At 41.8% G+C, this 20376-nt stretch overlaps 2 protein-coding genes across 7 annotated transcripts in view; both read right to left on the bottom strand.

Moving 5' to 3' along the window:
• Window positions 1-7138, bottom strand: part of LOC308196059 (uncharacterized protein) — a 45238-nt gene extending 38100 nt beyond the window's left edge. For 3 of the 4 annotated variants that reach the window (XM_080594512.1, XM_080594514.1, XM_080594515.1), the window contains exons 1-5: window positions 7004-7138; window positions 3437-3491; window positions 2154-2297; window positions 1508-1654; window positions 294-416 (exon numbers count right to left, since the gene is read on the bottom strand). In XM_080594512.1, coding sequence (XP_080450638.1) covers window positions 294-416; window positions 1508-1654; window positions 2154-2297; window positions 3437-3478 — 456 coding nt within the window. In that variant the 5' untranslated portion in view covers window positions 3479-3491; window positions 7004-7138. Of the gene's footprint in view, window positions 1-293; window positions 417-1507; window positions 1655-2153; window positions 2298-3436; window positions 3581-7003 lie in introns of those variants that run through there. The other variant, XM_080594513.1, reaches the window with a different exon arrangement.
• Window positions 7139-11210: 4072 nt separating this feature from the next.
• LOC308196062 (CD59 glycoprotein-like) lies at window positions 11211-19589 on the bottom strand. Of its 3 annotated transcripts, none has more exons than XM_080594520.1 (4): window positions 19464-19589; window positions 15865-15937; window positions 15050-15151; window positions 11211-12874 (listed from the first exon to the last, which is right to left on the bottom strand). In XM_080594520.1, exons 2-4 carry the CDS (start codon window positions 15926-15928, stop codon window positions 12681-12683), a joined length of 360 nt encoding a protein of 119 aa, XP_080450646.1. In that variant the 5' UTR covers window positions 15929-15937; window positions 19464-19589; the 3' UTR covers window positions 11211-12680. The 3 variants fall into 3 exon arrangements, with proteins under 3 accessions (XP_080450646.1, XP_080450645.1, XP_080450647.1); XM_080594519.1 differs by lacking the exon at window positions 19464-19589 and adding an exon at window positions 18433-18678; XM_080594521.1 differs by lacking the exon at window positions 19464-19589 and adding an exon at window positions 16105-16346.
• Between the last annotated feature and the right edge of the window lie 787 nt (window positions 19590-20376).

Genomic DNA, 20376 nt, shown 5'->3' with positions numbered 1-20376 from the left:
CAAAACAACATTTTAATTCAAAAGAGAAGATTTAAAGATAACATTAACGCACAGAGCTCATATAGTGTTTCCTTTCCTATTTATTTTCAAACTACTATTAAAAGCATGCTTGAGGATTCAGTGTAAACTGAAAACACAATGAAAGAATTCTCACTGTATTTGTTCAGGCAGGTTGTAGCACATAACCTGTTTTCTCAACCCAAAACTTTCTCAGAATATCTTTTTAGTCTTTAAATATAATCCTACACCACATATGTGAAAAAACATACACTCAGCATCATATAAAACACCACCTTTTTTTGTAGCTCTTCATTTTTTTGTGTGATCTGGGATTCTAGTTCTTCAATTCTTCTTCTCAGCACTAATATTTTCCCACGATTTGCTGCAGCATTTTCCTGGTCACCATCTCTTGATGCCTGCAAAAACACGGAGTTTCACATTCCATAAGTAAGTAGCGACTGACTTCAGTACTTCTACCTGTTCAGACAATACTGGTGAAACAAAGTGGTCTTGTGGTTTGTATTTCCACTCTCTTATATATTAAGTATTCCAAGTAGAAGCTAAACAAAGCAGGCACGGTATTTTTATCAAACTAGTAAAAATGTTAATATTTAAATTATTAATGATAATTATTAATTATGCAAGGTGGACTGAAACATACAAAAAGGGTATTCATTTCCTCTGGCCACTGTAACCCACATAATCTGGCATGCGTAACCAATATAACTCAGGGAAAAGAAAAAAAAATATTGGGGGGCGAAGTTAAACTCCTAAACAGTGTTTCCGATCAGAATTCAGTAGGTACAAGTACTGGATTATAGAAACTGTCTGTCATTACAAAAGAAATCAAACCCAATTGCTAAAACTATGTCTTTCTAGAAAAATAGGTAAGACGTAAATAATTAGCCACCGCATGTTTTTGAGGACACACAGGAACTTCAACAGACTGATCTGCTTTTATTCCACTTTATCATATCTTCAAAAAATACTAAAGTCTCACTAAAGTTATGTTAGAAGTTGTATGTCATTAAAATACGTTATTTTAAAGAAAATCTCTACTAACATGACTGCATTACTAAAAACAAATTTAAAAAACTTTGTTAATGGTAAAACAATAGTAACTTAAATGAGAGATTACTACAGTTATTCTAAATTTTGCTACCAAGGCCATTCTTATATTTCCATTATTTTCTTAGATATTAAAGTTATAAGCTAGCTTTGTTTTTATTTCTTCTCAAAAAGCTTATCTTCATGTGTTAAGAGTTTGAGCCGCTAATAAGATGAAAAAAGATATTTTTTTTTACTAAAATAATTTGAAAGGAACATACAATTTTCTAAATTTCTATAGAAAGATACAAGAAGAATGAGATAGAAATACACAGATGGACAGACAGCAGCTACAAAGTGTACCTTGGTCCTAACCAGACTCAGCTCAAAATTTGGACTTGAGTTCCATATACAAGTCCAGCACGATAACCTGTCTACTTTCAAATGTAAAGACACTTACCTTTTTTTGTTCTGCTTTTTCCTCTAAGCCTCCTGCTGCTGATAATTGTTTCTTAAGTTCTTCCAGTTGTGAGGTTAATGATGCAACCTTGGCTTTGTTTTGCAGCTTCACTTTGGAAAGTTTGGCATCAGCAGATTCCCTCTCCTCCTACAAACATTAGAGTCATGAAGGGCTTAAATTAGCTACATGAACAACTGCATCCTTCAAGTCACCCATTTTTAAAAAAAAAAAAAAAAAGAGAAACAAAAACAGAAATCTAAAGTAATTACCAAAAAAAAAAATTCCCCTGAAGAGACTGTTGCCTGTGCAATATCCAAATTCAGTTACAATTTTGGAACACCGTCCCTGGAGGTATTTAAAAAATGTGTAGATATGGTGCTTAGGGATATGGTTTAGTGCCAGACTTGGCAGTGTTAGGTTAACAGTTGGACCTGATGATCTTAAGAGATTCTATAACAGAAGGAAGGTGCATTGGCAAAAAGCTGTAATGCCCAGGAAACATAACAGCTAATTGTAACCAATGCTTCCTAGGGTTCCTGAAGTTGTTATACCTGACTATTAAATTTGTCTACAAGAACAGCTTATGATAAACAGGACTGATGTGTTTTTTTTAATGGTCTCTTTGACAAGAATACATACACGGTACCTTTAACTGATTATCTTTATTTCGAAGCTCAGCATCCTTCTCTCGGACAAGCTCCTTTAGCTGAGTTACCAGCTGTTCAGTACTTGTCAGCTGTTCAGTCAAATCTGTCACCGACATGTTTCCTGCATCTTGTGACCCTGCAGCCTGCAGACATTAAGTATATTTTGAACGAGCAAGATAGTGCAGACAATGATCCTTGTGCCATCACCTTTTTTTAAACACACTCTGCAAATCTTATTAGAATGCAATATTAAAACATACATTTACTGTTTTTGTACTTACATTTTACATACCAGACTGTTTTAAACTAGTCTGATAGATACAGTAGCAGAAGGGTTTATATAAAACCATGTAAAAAAGAACACAATGTAACTGTAATAATCTGATTTCTTCTGTGTAGAAACACTCTTCATTGTACTATGGTTCAGTCAGACCACTACAATTACTTGATCATTTGAGCACGAACAAGTAATTCCTGTATTTTGCCATCTCAGAAATTCCTTGCAGTTTCTTTCTTTTCCTAATCCTAACATAGCTATTTCTGTATTATAAATTCTTTTGAACAGCAACTTTCCCCTCTGTCTCTAAAAGTCATCTAACATTTCTATGGAATAATAATGAGAAAAAAAAAAAGAAAAGCTTTAACGATTTCAAGCAGATCTACCTAACTCTACTCGAGACTTTAAAAGACAGCTTTATCTTTTTAAGGAAAGGGAAAAAAAATAATCCCTCACCTTTCCATCAATAAGACATTTCTCAAAATAAGCTTGAACATAACTACGGCAATAGTTCACTTAAAGGAAAAAAAGGGAGAAGGGGATGATGCTGCTTTTGAATGCATAAGAAAAGGTCATAAAAATAATTAATAGCTATACTGAATGTTGACATATTTAATGTACAAGGACTGAATTTCCTTATCTACTGGAATTTCATTATAATACCTAGCACTAGTGTCGCTGAACCTAGTGCCAACAAAATATTTTATTAACATGCTACGCACAAAAAACACACCTGGGATAAAGTCTATGTAATTCTTACAGATGCTTTCTTAAAGCAAGTTAAGCATAATGAAGACAAATAGAGCAGTCGTGTTACACAAGGATTAAATATCGAGCAAGAACCCAACTTGACTTTTAGAGTCCTAAAAGTGTATCATAGTGAAACCAGTTAAGCAACTTCTTTATGAAAGAGCAAACACATATGATTAGTAGATCATCAGTTAAAGGTTCTGTACATCAGAAGTTCTTAAGAAATTATTATCTTAAAAGAAATGCAGTACTTACAGCTTTGGAAGGAGAATCATCTCCACTACCCCATTTCCACATAGTTTCAAGATAGCTATGAAAAAACAAATGAAACAATACATCAGTAAATGTCAATGACTCAGGTAACTTTAATTAACTGGTTCTTCTCTGCGTATTTCAAAGTAAAATACACGATTCTAACTTTAAACGTTTGTTAACAGCTTACATCACATTACTAGCTGCTGAGAAATAGTGTAATTATGTATAAAATATGCATGTTATGCCTTTTCTAAAGACTCATCGTTAGTAAAACGTCAATACTATCAAAAAAATCTTTAAAATTTAAATGCCATAAGTATTATTCAGCATAGTTGCTATTTCCATGCATAAATAAACGATACAAGCCACTTAAAGTTCGCTAATATTTAACCTGACCTTAAACATTCTGCCTGCCACTGCAATATGACAGGGATTATATCAATGCGTATTTCTGTAAAACCCTACACAAAGACTAAAAGCGTTAAAGAACACCACACTGCATTAATTGCCATGACTGCTTTCATGAGAAAAATGACATGAGTATTGTAACCCTTGAGGTCACTGATCAGCATATTAAACGCATCTAAACCTCCAGGAACAGCAAGTGTTCCTTGCTTCTTCTGCTCTGAACCAAGCACCACATATTTCTAAATGGTACCGATGTACCAGACATACCTGTAATTACAGCCTCAGACCATGGAAAGCTGCAGTCTCACAATAAACACAAGTACGGGCTCTAACACAACTGTAAGAAGCAAAATCCTACAGACCAAGAAGGTAGAAGGCAGCTCTAAGGCTAAGAACAATACTGAACAACAGCAACAAGCTTGGCTGAGAAAAAAATGGACAAAGTCTTTAAAATAGCCAATGCAGTAAATATCAAACTGCGTCAAGGAGATGCACACTAAGAGCAGACTAATGTATATTGCTCTGCCTCCGTATAGTAATTCCCAAGAGCAGCATGAAGTAAGAAGCAAAGCTGTACTTCAGTAATTTTCAGTCTCAACAAGCAACGTCCAGAGGAAAATAATCCGTCCATTCTGATCTGTATTACATACTTTTGAAATATGCATGCACAGATCAGTCAGCGATACTGAATTTGGAAAAGAGTTTATTATAAACGTTAGCACATAGCTTTCCTTAAAAGGTATGCAGAATGATAGCAGAGACTGCTTTTAAAGATGGTTATCTTTTCAAAGCTAAAAGCAGGAATCACTGAGTGCACTCTATGGCCTATGTTATCTACAAGGTCCAAATGGATTACGCTAAGAATCTTTTCTAACATTAAAATCAACAAGCAAGCTGTGGGCTTGGGGACTGAAATTATACAACTTAGAAGTAAAAACCCCACCCATAACTCCTCCAGAGCTGTAACATCAAATCTGCTCTCTGCAAAAAACTCATTTTCAGACACATTAAAGGGTTACCCATGTACAAAGCGGAGTGAAATGACTCACTAGATTTAATCGTGGTGCATTTCCATTTTACTAATGGATATTTTAGCTCATTTACAGCTTTGACTGATGCAATCACTTTCGGTCTCACGTGCCAGCATTCCTACCTGAATACTTCAACTGCTACTTTCTGATATATTTTTGTTTATACAAGGGATAGTAAATATTGACAAGTTTTCCAAATCAAGCTGGGAAACAAAAATGAACAGACTTCCCTTAGCCAGCATGAAGTCAACCAATGATGATTTTTCATATTCTTATACAGACAGCAAACTAGAGCACTGAAGACGGCAAAGCTGCAATTGGAACGCTCAACACAGTCCCTTCTGCTTGCAGGATCATCTAAACAGAATTTAACCAAGTTGCCTACCATCATTTTCCTTCCTTTGGCAGCCTACTTCCTGAACATAGCATTATCAGTTATCAACTATAAGAGAAGCAAGAAATCCAAATCATCTGCGACTATATTCCCTGGGAAGTTTCCACAGTGACAGATCATTTGTCTTTCCCCAGTAAGTTCAGACTGCTTGTCCTCAATTTCAATGTTCCACACTGCTTCATCACAGCCGGTATCTCATCCCGCTCTTCATCTCACATATCCCGCTATGTTGATAACCATTCTTTGCCACGCACTATACGTTCATTTCCCTTGATCTCTTCTTCACTGAAGAACAACAGGCAGGATACTCGAACCTTACACAAATTCCCAAATTCCAGGAGATATAAAAAAGGACTGCTTAATTTTACAAAACCAGCTTCTCCTGACGCTTAAAGTACAACTGAGGTTTCAGCTCTCATCACAACAGGATGCAACCAAAGAGGAGAGTCCCACTGGCAGCTTTGGCTTCATACTCTTCCATTTTCTTTGTCCAGCTCTAGCTGCAGCCAAATCCAGCTATAAAAAAAAGCTAACCATGTATTCACCTGGATAGCTTCCAAGCCTGCTTGCTTCCCTGAGTCAGGCAAACACAGGGCCTAGCACAAGGGGCAATCAGGGGCACACAACAGCAGACGGGGACACATTTCAGCAGCAGCTCATACTTAGGTGGTCAGAGAACCCCCACAGCTTGAGGGTTAACAATCTACAGGGTAAAACATTGAAATGTGATGTTACAAACACCTACTCAGATGATTAGGAATGCTGACAGTCCACTGAATTCCACAGAACTACACATATTTGCCTAACCTTCCCCACGTCTGTTCAAAGTCATTCTGATATAATAGCTTCAAAGAGCACTCATTTGAGTTCTCACTACAAAGGTGCTACAGAAGGTCTTTTCCCCCTTCTCTTGCAAAAAGACTATATAAGAAAACAGAGGCAGAATCCTCTCTTTTTACTGCCAAGGGAAGTAATGGTAGCCCCCATTCTCTTCTCTCAACGGGGCAAGAGTAGAAAGACTCCCAATAGCAGTATGTGAAAACTTAGGCAAGTGTTTTATTATTTTAAATGTATTTCCTAGAATGACTATGTGCTTTAAACACGGACACTGAAAGAAAAGCATTTTTATGTATGTTTCCTCATTGCATCTGCAAATTTTGCATTTACCCATAGATCTGCCTGTGTGATGGCCTGCCAAGACATTAACCCTCCTGCTAAATAAAGAAAATCTAACAGTGCATTTATATAGCTATTACTTGCACCTATTTCTCAATAACATTACACTTTCCCCTAGAAACCAATCCCCCTGCTGGGCCTAATACCCTTGCTGCACACGCTTTCCACAGCGCATCAGCAAAGAAACAAAGCATGAGCGCAAGGCCTGCTGCAAAGGGCAGGTGCAATGGGGCAGGTGCAGGGGGGGAGCAGGGCGCAGGCAGCTCGGCCGGCCTGCCGGCGGCGGCCCAGCAGGACACACGGCCTCCTCCCAGCCCCCTTTTCAGCGGGGCCCCCGCCTGAGTCCCGCTTTGCTACGGGCCCTCCGGGAACGCGGTGCCGAGAGCAGGCAGCCGGGGCCCCCTCCCCGCCCCAGCCACCCCCGGAGGCTGCAGCCGGGGCGGGGGGGCCCCGGTTCGGGCCCAGCGCCGCCGCCCCGTAGAGCCGGGCGGGCCCCGCGTCCCCCCGCCGCCAGCGGGGAAAGGCTGCGGCGGGCCGGCTCCGTGCGGCCCCACTCACCTGCGGGGGGGCGGGGGGGCGGCCGGGCCGGGCCGGGCTCAGCCGCCGCCGCCTCCTCCTCCTCCTCCGCCGCCGCCTCGGCAGCTCCCCCGGGCTCGGCAGCACGGCCCAGCCCAGCGCCAGGCGGCCCCGCCAGCGCCACCGGGCGGCGCGGAGGAGCCCCGGGGCTGAGGGGAAGGGGGAGCGCGGCCTCGTCGCGCAAATAGGAAGGGAACGGCGCTCTCCGGGGGGGAAAATGGCCCCCGGGGCAGCCGGGCGTCGCTGGGGGGCAGTGAGGGTGGTGGTGAGGGAGAGCTGGGGGCGCTTCGGCGGCCCAACGAGGAATCGCTGGGGGGAAGAAGTGTGACTGGGAGCCGGAGCAGGGCGTCTGCTGCGTGGCTGTGAACGTAGGCAAGGGATGCGAAGTTGTACGTTGGGAAGAAGTGAAGCAGTGTGATGAATTTCATGTAGGGATAAGGCCCTCTGTCCCGTGGAGGCCTTGGAGGCCAGGAAGCGTACCACTGTTACACCAGTCATGCTTTCAGGGTGAGGGATGGATTTAAAGTCCTTTTTCTAAGTGGAAAACCACCAAAGCTTTGCACAGTATAGTACAAAAGGAAACTGTACCTTGTATGCCTGACCAGCAGCTGTCATATTTTTCCTTCTCCAATAGTTTAGCTGGACATTTTTCTGCATGCAAACTGTTGCTTCCTAGCTTTATCTTGCACTCTATGGCTTCCAGTGTGGCCCAGCTACAGACCTAGCATTTTTGAAATAAGCACCAGTTCATACCACAGTACACTGAACAGCCAATAAGCTTTAATTTACAGCAGACTACAAAATTAAAATGACTAGAAACAGGAAGGGAAAAAAACTGCTAGTGTTTAAATGGGATTAAATTTCAGGATCTGATTGTCAATTCAATAACTTTAATCCCTTTCTGGTGCAACATTGCACACTGTCTTCATTCATTTCTGATTACAAGCTAAATGAATATAATGTTGCCTGTGATCTCATTTATGCCTTAACCTCTTAGTAACATGACAGCTGATGATTAGCATCTGAAGTCCTCTGGAAAACATTAGCATCTCTGGGAACGTTAGCATGAGCATGAAGTGGACTATAGTTCTGCTGTAACTTGAGCTGCTCTGTCTGAATTTACTTGGAGATGAGGCAAAACAGCTTTGCCAGCATGACCAGCGTCTATGTCCATTTTTCCAATTCACAGCTAGCTTCTTATGATTAAACACTGTTTATTACAGGAGTGTCTGGTCATTTCTCCTGGAGATGGCTGCAGCCAAACAAAACAAAGCGAGAGCACTGTCACTGCAACTACTGGGCCAGTACGATGCGAAGCTGGGAGCTCCCACAGACACTTCCCACTGAAATTCTCAGTAACGTCATGACCACAGGCTTCCCAGCACTGCATGCGTGAACGCTCTCAAGAATAAAGGGTTCTTTGGCAATCGTACACATGGGAACAATAGCATTGTGTTACACCCTCAAAACAGAGTTGGGCTAGCTGGCATTCCAAAAATGCTGTGCTGAAACTCATTTCAGTGAAACACAAACAAAAACTGGATCCTTAAACAGCAACAGAAACATTTAAGCCAGTATCATCATTACTACACTCACAAATTAGTCCTTCTTATGCATCCACTAGCACAGAAGTTAAACAGTCATGTTTGCATTACGTCCTGCTTCAGTCAGTTTAGGTTTGCAGCCCTCTCCATAGCAAATAAGAGTGCATCTGACCACAACTTCCACCCACTGAACAAGCAACTTTTTAGTCCCATTCTGCAGTGTCTCCATAGCCTCATTGGTCTCAAAACCTGCCAAAAATTAGCATTTCTGAATAGCTGTCAGAAAGGAAAAACAGGAATGAACGTGCTTCATTATCCTTAGCCACCAAGTGTTTCATTATCATCCTTAGCCACCAAAGTGGTATAAATGACTCTCGTAACAAACATCAAACCAAACACATCCAGTGAGTAAGGGTGGAGTTACCCCTCTTCCTGAACAGCAGCAGTGTGCCACAAGCAACTTCACTAGACTCAGAGTAGTGCTGGGAATTGAATTCAGAGAGCATTTGAGTCAACACAAGATTCCTAACCTCTTAAATAAAACCAATAATTGATCATAGGTAGAGATTTTTGTGTGCAGGAGGGGAGCTTCAGGCATAATGGTCCAAAACATAAGTCCATCAATATTCAGGTAACTTTTCCCCCTCGTTCATTTCTGAACAGAGATTTTTCTACATTGTATATCAATACTGTAGCCCTGCTAACAACCCTTATTATAGCACACGACTGACCTTACAAATAAACATGTAGGGTTTTGAGGAAAAGTAAGTAAGATCAGCAGAAGAACATATATGGAAAAAGGTGTGGATATAACAGGTTTACATGTAAAGTAAGATAGGCTCCTGAGTACAGCCAGCCCTGTAGTCTCTGCAGTAGGCCAGAATCACAGAATTTTCCACTCTCATATATTGGGATGTGCATGTTAGTGTTGCCTGGGGAACAGTCTGTGTTTAGCGACCTGCTGCTTCACATTTACCCTTGTGTCATCATTTATTAATTGACTCTTCAAAATTAGTTCCTAAATTCAGTAAACTTCCTTATCTGCAACTTTGCTCCAAATATTTTTTTTCATTCCACTTAAGTGAAAGAAATCGAAAGCATTCTTAAACTTTCACTTTTCTAGGCTCCAGAACAGTTTTTCCTATGCTGTATGAGCTGTCCTACCTACTGTAGTAATCAACACAGCATATAAATTCATAATCTCATGTGCACATCTTATCTTTTAACCCCATGAAAGATAAACTGTTCTTGGAAAGATGGGAGTGGAAATGACCACCTGCTTCCTTCTGGGATCCCACAGTCAAATTAGCTGCTCTGTTCTCCTTCTCTAAAATGCAGGGTGCTGCATCAAGGTCCTGTTAGTGCAATCTTAAAATTATCAAGTCAGAAAGTACAATGTACTTTTTCTGCGGGAACAAACATTGACATTTTACAGATAACTGGCTTTAACGTTTACGTGTGTCTTATAGCCAGACTTCCTTGTTACGACTCCAGGCCTAAGGCCTATTGTATTTACCAGCAAGATACAAGTCCCTGAGAGACACGTGGAGATTCGCACACATTGAGCTCTCTCCCAACTGGAGAGATACTGCTGTTACTGGGTTCCTTTAATATTTATGTAACAACAGTATCCAGATGCCCCAGTTAGTGCAATACCAACTTACTTCATGTGCATGCTCTGCTGGAACTACTTTATTGCCTTAGCAATTCCCCCACATTTTGCAAAACAAAAGCTCATCACTTCTTAGTCTCCTCATTTCTCTCATCCCAACATGGGGTGGGAGGAAATTGCTTGCTCTGCCTCTCTGCTTTTTCCATACATCTTCTTTTCAGAATTTCCTGCACCCTGAAATAGCATGGAGACCTCCCTTCCACCTTATCATTTAGGAGTGGGAAAACCAGAGGATGACTTGAGACAAGATACAGCAAAATTCTTACCAACCAGGTATTTCGGCTCCACCTTCCCATCATCACCACAGGGCTTCCAAACTCTCCATGCCCAAGCTCCCATCAAAGGAAGACACAAAGTATAAGATGGAAAACAGGATGAGGGAGGAATTCAGGCAAAGACAGATCACAAGAATGAATTTCTCCATGACAGCTTCCATTAGCTATCTCCTTGTTCATATGCTTACAGGGAAAAATAACTCCTTTGTAAACTCTTGCCCAAGAAAAAAGGACTAACGGCTACAAAAACAATGAACACTGAGAAGGAGATGCATAGAATACTCTTTGATGATTAGATGGCTATTAGTGTATAAATTATGGGTAATAAATAGATAAATATATATATATATATAAAGTCTTCTCAAAGGTGAACAGTTAAGTACCAGGTTTTAGTTGTGCCACTAATTTAGAATAAAGCAAACCATTTAGATAATCAAAAACCCCACCAGGTAGCAGTGTCAAGTTACCCGGCACTCCAGACACCACTACGCATAACAGCTCTGTAAAACAAATAATCACTCTGCCAAAACTAATTTACCATTCACAGGTAGCAGCCATCCACAAGTAAAAGTGAGAGAAGTCTGGCTTGCACTTACCAAGAGTCTCTGGATGTGAAGCATGGATGTATCCCACACAGAAACAACTAGTATTATATTCAGCTGTAAGTAGCATGCTGTTAAATAACCACACTCTCCACATTTTCTTTTTTGGAATTTTTATTAATCAAAGACAGCATAGCTTTCATACTTTGAGTGATCAGAGAGATCCCAGGATGCTTTCATAGCTAAGATAAGCTTAACCAAAAGATGCACTGCAGAATACACAATGGTTTGGATTAATACAGTGCTGTCCCCTGCCTTTGTTATGACTGAGTGAACTGGTGTCACTGGTGCCCTGGACAGCACTAGCTAGGGTCCTCAGAAAGAGAATATGTCATTGGCAACGGACCATGACTCTTGCAGGAATATGCTAAGAGTTCCAAACGAGACAAAGGAAAATTTCACGTTGTACTCGACTGAGAGGCTCCCTAAGTCCAGGGGAAGGATCAAAGGTCTGTCTCCACCACTGGGTCAGAACAATGTGCAGAGTGCTCGATCTCTGGAAGTTGTACACATACAAACTGTTTTTTCTGCATGCTGTATAAATATACATATATTTTGATTGGCATTTATAGGGTTGCATAAAAGTCAAAATATAAAGTTCTCCAAATTTTTGTTTAATACTCTTATGTGGAAGCTTTAAGGATTAAGTTTACCTGCCCATGTTTTCAAAAAAGCAAAAGCTAATTATACGGGAAAGTAAACAAGTTGTGCCATTTTAATTCCTTAGCATTTTATAAACAATTTTCAGTATAGCGAGAAATATTCAGTGCAAAGCACATGCTTAGCTTAAATCCTAGACTTTGAAAAAAATATAAGCAAAACTAAAAAAAAAAAAAGCCTAGAAAGGAAGCTAGCATATGTTGTCTGCATGCTCACAGAAATATAAAAAGAGGAAGTGTGTTCCTCACTTATAGCATTAATTTTGTTTTGGTTTTAAGAAATGTAGATGCTTTCTTCCAAAGTAGTCATACTGACCATTATGTTAGTGGCTTGAAAAAAGGAAAAGAAAATGTTACAATGACAGGAACAAAGAGTCTACATCACTTGAAATCAAATACTTCAGCATTAGTTATGAACACCGCAGCAAGTTTATACTTATGATCCAACACTTTCTGTGTTGAGGGTAAACACACTGCTCAGTGTATGAAAAAGGTAGCATCCAAAAAAAAAACAACTAGAAATCCCAATGAAAAATAATTAAAATTCAAGGGACAATGAGACAGTTTTCCGGCCCAAGACATACCGCATTCCTCCCTCTCCACTTAACCCACTGAAGTTTGCTCAGGTTCTCCACAAGATGACACTATTTCAGAACAAGGTGTTTTCCCCGTGCAGATGGCATGCCAAAACTCCTGAATTCCCTAAAACATTAACAATACAGGTCCTCCTTCACATGAATGGAGACAGTAGTTTAACAGATGTAGCCTTAAAAAAAAAAAAAAAATTCAAAATTAAAAGGTCAAGCTTCAGTCCAGTTAGGAACTGAAAATGCAAGAAATACAATTCAGGAAAGAGTTAATGATTTTGTATAATTTCAGCTTGGAAGTAAAGCATAGATAATGGTTATTACAGAAGCATCCATAACATGGTCATTACAGAGACAATACTGAAAGCTGCTTTGTTAACTGCAGTAACTGTGCTCTCATTGCACAAGTCTTGTTGGCAGCAAAAGTATTCAAAATTATCCAACTGGTGGAATACAGCAATATCATTCACGTTGCACTGGGACATCTTCCAGCAGGAGAATGTTCTCAGTTTACCTGCAAAATAATTAAACAGATTAAGAGTAATGCAATTTTTGGTATGGAGAGAGAATCACTGCCTAGACAATCATGTACTTGCCTTTTTTTTTTTTAAAGCTTTTTTTTTTTCCCCTCTCCAGGTGTTTGGAAGTTTCTGAATGTGATTTCACTAGGACTTTGGTAGTGCAAATATTGATAGAAAGTTGTAGTCCTGCAACCACAGTACTCTCTTGTATACATACATATGGCTAAAATATATATATATATATTTAAAATTCAAATGTAAATACAAATTACTTATTTTTATTAATATATATATATATATCGCTCAGCTAACCAGTGCTCCACATTCAGACTAAACGACCCACTGGGAGATATGCGGTTAGAGCTTAAACGATTCTTCCTCTGGGGCTCCCGCTAGACAAAGATAACGCATGACCTTCTAGCTCAACTTGTCTGCTAATTCACCGTGCAGCTCTTGCATTGTCCAGCAGTCCAAGTGTTTGCCTCCACCAAGCTCAGAGCAAGTCCAGAAACTCAAGCTCATTTTTGTGCTGAAGGCAAGTCCCATCAGATGTGACTGGCTTCATTTCTACATACAATGTGGAAGACACAGCCTGAAGAGCAGAAGAGCCTTCCCCTCTTCTCACCTATTCCCCGGAACACCAGAATTGAACCCAATTAGAATTCCACCTAGCTTAACACCTCAGGTACCTGACTGCTGCCTCTGGCAAAGGACAACTGCTGTAGGCTGCACGCAGGAAAGCACACAGTTTGTGCTCATTACAGTCTAGGCTCAAGGGAAAAGAACAAAAAAAGAAACCAGGATGCTAGCAGCATGGAGAGGTGTCCTGCTCCAGCTGTGTTAGAAGCTTCTTTTCCCCATGACAAGTCACAAACTTTAGCAAGGACTGTCCCAGGAAGATGGCAGTCCCATCCCATACTTGCTCCTGCTGTCCAAAGACAGCACAAGTCTTTCAAGGGCAGAGGGAATCAGCTGGGAAAATGGGAGATTATTTCACTTTACTCAGTATTTCACTTTCAAGGGACCTGCACTACGATAACAGCTGCCGGAGCTGATCTAGTGCAGTGCTCTAGGCTGGCAGGTCCATTTCTGTATAGCTTGCACGTATGCAGCAGGCTCTCCAGCAGGAAAATACAGTTGCAAACATCTTCATTTACAAGGTGCAACATGCCAAGCTGTCATTTTGCCTGGACAGTGGGGGACTAGACAGTTATTAGCTTCAGAATCTCTTCGTTAAAAGAAACAATTACAAGGCTGTGCTGAGTAAATCACAATCCAAAGCAAGTCTGGGAGGATTGCCACATTTTCATTTCTGCCATTTAAATAGAATGCAAACTCCAGGACTATAGAGAGACGAATAAATACTTTGTTACAGAGCTAGAATGACCTTCAGCTGAGCTATTTATCTAGCATCATATTAACCCTATATTTACATTACAAATTATTAACCTTAGAATGACCACAATTAACTTCAAATTCAGTAAACAGTTTTCTCCCCTCTATGCTTTCATGAGCTTACCCACTGTGACACCTTAGAGGTAACAAGTCTAAAGTAAAATGTGTGCCAGCCACAAATTCAATAAATAGTGAGTTCCTTTTATGATATTCTGGTTTTCCAATGAATACCCTGTCACTCATAGCAAAAGAGTCAAACATTATTCAACAACTAGGAAAGTAACTCCATGCCCCTGAATATCCTAGACCATGTTCCTTAGATGCAGGTGAATTCACACTCAGAAAAAAATAATTGTTTAAATAATTTTAAAAAAGACTGAGTCTTCAGCTGCAAGTTTATTTTACAAGTTACGCATGCTTTATCTGTTTTTAAAGTGACAAATTCAAGACAAACATTTTGTATTTTAAAGTCAATGCTGTCTGCTTTTTCTTCTAGCCACTGTTGTGTTGTTTTTTTTTCTTTATCTGTATATACTGCTATCTATGTGCGTGCTAGTACACGTATAAATCAACTGTCTAAATCATCATCATCTTTATCAGTTGCTTTCAAGTCAAAATATATCAATTCACTACAAGCACGACCTTCGTGTTTGCATTCAAAGCCGTCTTCTGCATGAGGCTAAAAATGTGTGTTATGGCCAGATTAGAAGTGCACAGACACTGAAAATTGATACAACCATGTTTACTTTAAGTCTGTAGGACAGTATACATACCAAATCTCATCTGCAAGCAAGCATCTTCAGCTGATAAGCAAGTACTATTGGTCTTGCACAAGGAAGGGCTGTTCTCACAGTAGTAACACCTCAGGGCATAACCTAAGAAGACAAGGTTTTACCTTTACTGAATAATAAAGCGCTGAAACATTATCAGCATTAAAAAGCAAAAGGAAGAACACCAGCTGCATCTAACTGTCACAAAACATATCCCTGGTTATTAAACTAAAGACTCCAGATGAAATGTACAGGCGTTAGTGTTAGGTCAGAGGTTGGACTCAGTGATCTTGGAGGTCTCTTCTGACCTAGATGATTCTGTGATTCTGTGATATTGATACTGGCAATTTTGAAAGTAAGATTTTGAAGCACATACTTGCATCATTTTAAAATATACTCATCTTCATGTCACCTGCAGAATAATATATTAAATTTTTGCTTCTTTAACCTTAAAAATTACATTTTCCAAAATGACAGACAAAAGATACTTTTATCAGAATTTTATTCTATCCCCTTTTTATAAATTTCATTTCTCCCTCATTCTATACACCTAGTTTCCAATTTATACAAGAAGAATCCAATATTCCATCAGCAAAATCGAACATTTTGTTGCCACATTAAGCATCTCCATTCTGACCAAAGACAACCAGCAACAGGAACTATGCCCTGCTTATAAGGTTACTCTCATTCCCAAAAGTGGTATTAAATAATGCAGACCTTTCTTGTTTTTTTTTTTTTTCCTTCCCAGACATAGTTTCTATGATTTCTTCACACACTGTCATAACACTGCATCAGCAAAGAGCCTCCCTTGTACTCACCTGAACTACAAAAAGCAACCAGAACGATGCAGACGGTTAACAGGATACAATTCATCTTGACCATGCTTCTCCCCTAGTTTGGAGGCATAAACAGATTTTAGATGTTTATTATATTAAAAATCGACACAGAACTAGCAAAACATATGGTGAGGAATCAAGGTCTCAAAACTCGACTCCATTTTAATGAAGTCACTAGCCAGAGAAGTCACAGAAGGAGAAGAGAGAGGAGTGACTTTGCACCTTCTGAGAACAGGGTTTTTATTCAGAGCGCAGCCACCGGAGGCCCCTGGCAGGCTGCAGCTCAGCCCGCTCTCTTCCTGCTTATTGCACCACCCAATAGGCCTCACTAATTCCAACTGCAACCTTCTGCAAGTGCACCTAACAAAGAGAGGTCGCTTAGGTCTGAATGCCTTTGCTTTTACAGCAATTCAGCGATAACCCTGGAGCCAGACCGCACTCCCTTCCTCGGATCTAGCTGCCCTAAGGAGGCATTTGCTCCTCCTCTCCCCACACTCCTGCCAGCCCTGCCCAAATGCACACTGAGGTGCTGGCACAAGCAATTACACACCACGCGACCTCAGGCATCGCTCAAGTCTTCCACAACGGCTGCCATCTGCGAGCAGCAGCAAGATGGGAAGGTCAGGCTTCAGTAACTCCGACAGCAGCAGGAACTGCCAGACAGACTTCTGCATGCAGAGGCTGAGCTACAGACTGCAGCGTCTACCGCTAAAACATCTCTGCTATTGCAGAGAACAGGCTCTTCAGACTAAGTATCAAGCAGGCACAGGCGAGAGAAGGACCAGCACGTGCAGTAGAAGGACGTGGAACACGTTTATCTTCAAAGACCAAGTGGGATTTGGAAATCCCAAGAATTCAGATAACAAGTCTCACTTACGATAGGACCGCAATGAAGCACTCGCATCGCTGCTCTAGACTGTGTTCATATTGCTTGAAACTATTTCTATATGCAGTTAAGAGTCTAGTGTGGCAGGCCATAATCACATTGGGATGGATTTTTTCCTCCCAAAACATTGCCTGTGAACTTCAAAGGATGATTTTGTTGTAAAACATTATTTAAATCCTCCTGCATCAAAGTCTAGTCATTTTTTCAAAAGAAAAAGAAAAGAAAAGAAAAGAAAAGAAAAGAAAAGAAAAGAAAAGAAAAGAAAAGAAAAGAAAAGAAAAGAAAAGAAAAGAAAAGAAAAGAAAAGAAAAGAAAAGAAAAGAAAAGAAAAGAAAAGAAAAGAAAAGAAAAGAAAAGAAAAGAAAAGAGAAAAGAAAAGAACTCTTTTCCTCTGTTTATTGCTGAAGTTAAAAATAAAATCCTTCAGATGTGGGATGTGATTCTTTCCAGGGTAAACAACTTTGTGAGGAGCCTTCCAAAATCCTGTATCCGGAAGCTCTTCCCACAAGCGACATCAATCTGCAGGAGTGCCGTTAGCCCGGCTGTTACGGCAAGGCTGGTGGCTAAAGCGAGAGCCGTCCTGGACCGCAACAAGAACATCCCGGGGCACGTCGCCATCTCAGCGGAGCCCTCAGCCACACAGGGCTATCAGCAGAGCACAGCCGTTTTGCCTTTTGGCATTCACCAGACTCAGAGCGGTGCCAGGAACTGAATCCGGGGAGCATCTGAGTCAATGCAAGATTCCTAACCACTTCAATAAAACCAGTACTTGATCATGGCTAGAGACTTTTGCGTGCAGGAGCGGAGCTTCAGGCATAATGGTCCAAAACATAAGCCCGTCTGTATTCAGGTAACTTTTCCCCTCGTTCATTTCTGAACAGCGATTTTTCTGCATTGCATTTACAATACAGTAGCCCTACTAAGAGTCATTATTATAGCACGTGACTGACCTGACAAATAAAGAAACATGTAGGGTTTTGAGGGAAAAAACAAGAGCAGCACGAGCAGAAAATACAGTAGTCCTCGTAGTAGCAACCAAGCCATGACCAGAACAACGTAACGCAGGTTAATAAAAGTCATCGCAGCCAGCAGAAAGCTTTGTCAGCAGTAACCCTACTGACGTATCTATTTTTTGAGGAAAACCAGTCATTTTTTCTGTGCTCCTGTACTGCAGAGAGACGAGCCACCGGTAAAACTGCAGCTCTTTTTTATAAACAGAAATGCTGTAGCCCGCGATTCACGGCACGGCTCAAGAGACAGACAGGAGTCCCCCAGCCAAGCCCCCTGGATTGCTGCTCTCGCTGCAGCTCCGAGCCGCCCGGCCTGCGGCGGGATTTCTCCGCAGTCCCCGCGGGCAGAGCCGCGCCCGGGGGGCGGCTGCGGCTCGGCTCGGCGCCTGGGACCACCGCTCCCGGCCCCGGGTGAAGCAGCCCCCGAAAAGGAGCGGGGGGGGATTTCGGCTCCCCGCGTCCCCCTATAGCGCACTGCGGTCCCGGGGCTGTGAAGGCGAGCCCGGCTGACGCGTCGTGCCGCCCCAACAACGCTGCCCCCCGCCCCGCTCCTCGCTCCCGGGCCCCTCCGCACCCCGGTGCCGCCGGACCTCGCAAGGCGACCCCCGGCCCCCAGCTCCCAGCCCGGCTAGCGGTTCTCCCCGCGGCCCTCACCGGCTCCGCGCCCCCGCCGACGGCCAGCCCCGCACCGTCTGCAGGTGGGGCAGAGGGGCTGTGGTGCCACAGCGCCTGGCCCGCCCCTGGGGCGGAGCGGCGGAGCTGGCACGGCTCGGCACGGCCCTGGCAACGGCGCAGCCCGGGCAACGGCACGGCACGGCCCGGCCCCGGCACGGCAGGGGCAGCCCCGGCCCGAGCAGAGCCAGGGTTGTAGGGACTTAAGAGCTTGGCTCTAACGGGGCCCTAATTAACTGCGAAGGCGCGTAAGGCGCTTAGGGTGTTACTGGGCGCGATTTAGTAAGCAGCAGGATAGGCGAAATTAAGACTTGGTAAGTTTATGTTATATATATATATATAAACTTAATTTCTTAATTCACTTGTAAAACTTTGCACTGAGGAACTGGACCTTCAGCCATGGGTGCGTATGTGCCTGTTTTCCCTTCCAGTAACCCCTATTGTCCTGTAAATGGCATTTCCACCTGGGTCTGTCTCCATTTTACATTTCCTGCATGGACGATTAGTGACAGGAGTTAACCCGACGCTGGAGTAACTTCAGCAGCAACTCTTTTTTTTGCTAGTGGCTGGCTCCCCACTTGTTCTTCTACCCTATGCTGCAGTCCGAGCAGTGGCTGAAGGTTCTCCCCATTAACCACCGACCCAGTAAAAGCCCAGCGAAATGCTACAGCTATAGTAAACAGTCAGGGACAGCCTTTCCCACATACAAAACAAAAACAAGCAAAAAAAGAGGGGAGCTTTGGTACATATTCACATTTGAACATACGAAGTTGTCAGCTCTATGCTGAGTACATAGATGTTCAACGAGGCTTTACTAGGCCTTCTTCTGCCCAGTAAAGTAAGCATCAAACCCTCAGCATCTGAGTCAGCAGAAGCTGAAAGAACTTCAGGCTGGGTCAAAAGGACAGTCACCAAAGGGACAGACAGCACAGTATGTATGTTGTACAGCTTATAACAAACAGCAAGCATTTAGCAGTTAGAAGTATCATAACAGCATTTACAAATACACCTACCCAACAGCTGCTTGCTGAATCAGTCAGAGCACTGGTGAATTGCTGTCTTCTTATATAGGATCTTGACAACCAGTTCTCTTCCCCAGTGATGATTTCTACAGTTCAACAGTGCTGGCATACATAGCTAATGCCTTGTTTTCTTCAGTCGTCTTGGCCACTTTTCATACTGATTTGGCATAAACACCGCTTTTGGGTGGGGTGAGGAAAGTACTGGCATACACTTTGTTTCATCTGCAAGTAATGACGAGGTACAGTGCTTGCAGTAACACATGTGGTAACTGCAGGCAGTATGCCACTGTGCTAAAATAGCTGCCTGAAACCATTTTATATAACCTTTCTCAAGTTACACATACATGTACATTTGGTACAGTAACAGCAATAAGCTCTTTTCCTACCTGTGTAGGTTTTTACTTCATACATGCATCGTTAGCAGGCTGACTAGTTAGCTGACTAGCAGACATGCTTGGATCACAGCTCACAAAATCTCAACATCATTGCTCACAAGTTCGCAGAATAGTATGGTCCTGTATCTTGTCTTACTCAACAGCAGGCAATAATTACATTCTCCTCTTTAACAACTGAAGGGAAAAACCACTCCTTGAGTAAGTTTGTTAAGAGTTGGAAGTGTTTCTACAGATCCTAACGACCTTTGGCTGATACCCCTTTACTAGAACATAAGATCCCTGTTGCATACCACAGCAAGGCATGACAGTTAACAGTCATTAAACCACACACACAACAAACCTATTGCACTGGAATAAGTTCTAATTCTGCTAAATAATGGGTTTCTAAACCCATTTTCATTGATTTTTTTAACCAATTATGAGTTTTCAGTTAAGAAAAAGCATTTAAGCCACAGCCGTCACATTTTCCCCTCATAATTTTTACTGAGAAGTCTTCAAAATCATTTTAA

The sequence above is a fragment of the Anser brachyrhynchus genome (assembly GCF_964034855.1).
Source record: "Anser brachyrhynchus genome assembly, chromosome: 5".
In the NCBI taxonomy this organism is placed as follows: Eukaryota; Metazoa; Chordata; class Aves; order Anseriformes; family Anatidae; genus Anser; species Anser brachyrhynchus.
The sequence above is the reverse complement of the archived record's forward strand: the minus strand, read 5'-3'. Positions and strand labels throughout refer to the sequence as shown.

Excerpts from the sequence above, each read along its gene's own strand:
- LOC308196062 (XM_080594520.1), bottom strand. The coding sequence starts at position 15,928 with ATGGTCAAGATGAATTGTATCCTGTTAACCGTCTGCATCGTTCTGGTT. Across the intron at positions 15,152-15,864 it reads GGTTGCTTTTTGTAGTTCAG|GTTATGCCCTGAGGTGTTAC; the intron begins GTGAGTACAAGG and ends TTGTCTTCTTAG. Across the intron at positions 12,875-15,049 it reads TTGCTTGCAGATGAGATTTG|GTAAACTGAGAACATTCTCC; the intron begins GTATGTATACTG and ends ATTATTTTGCAG.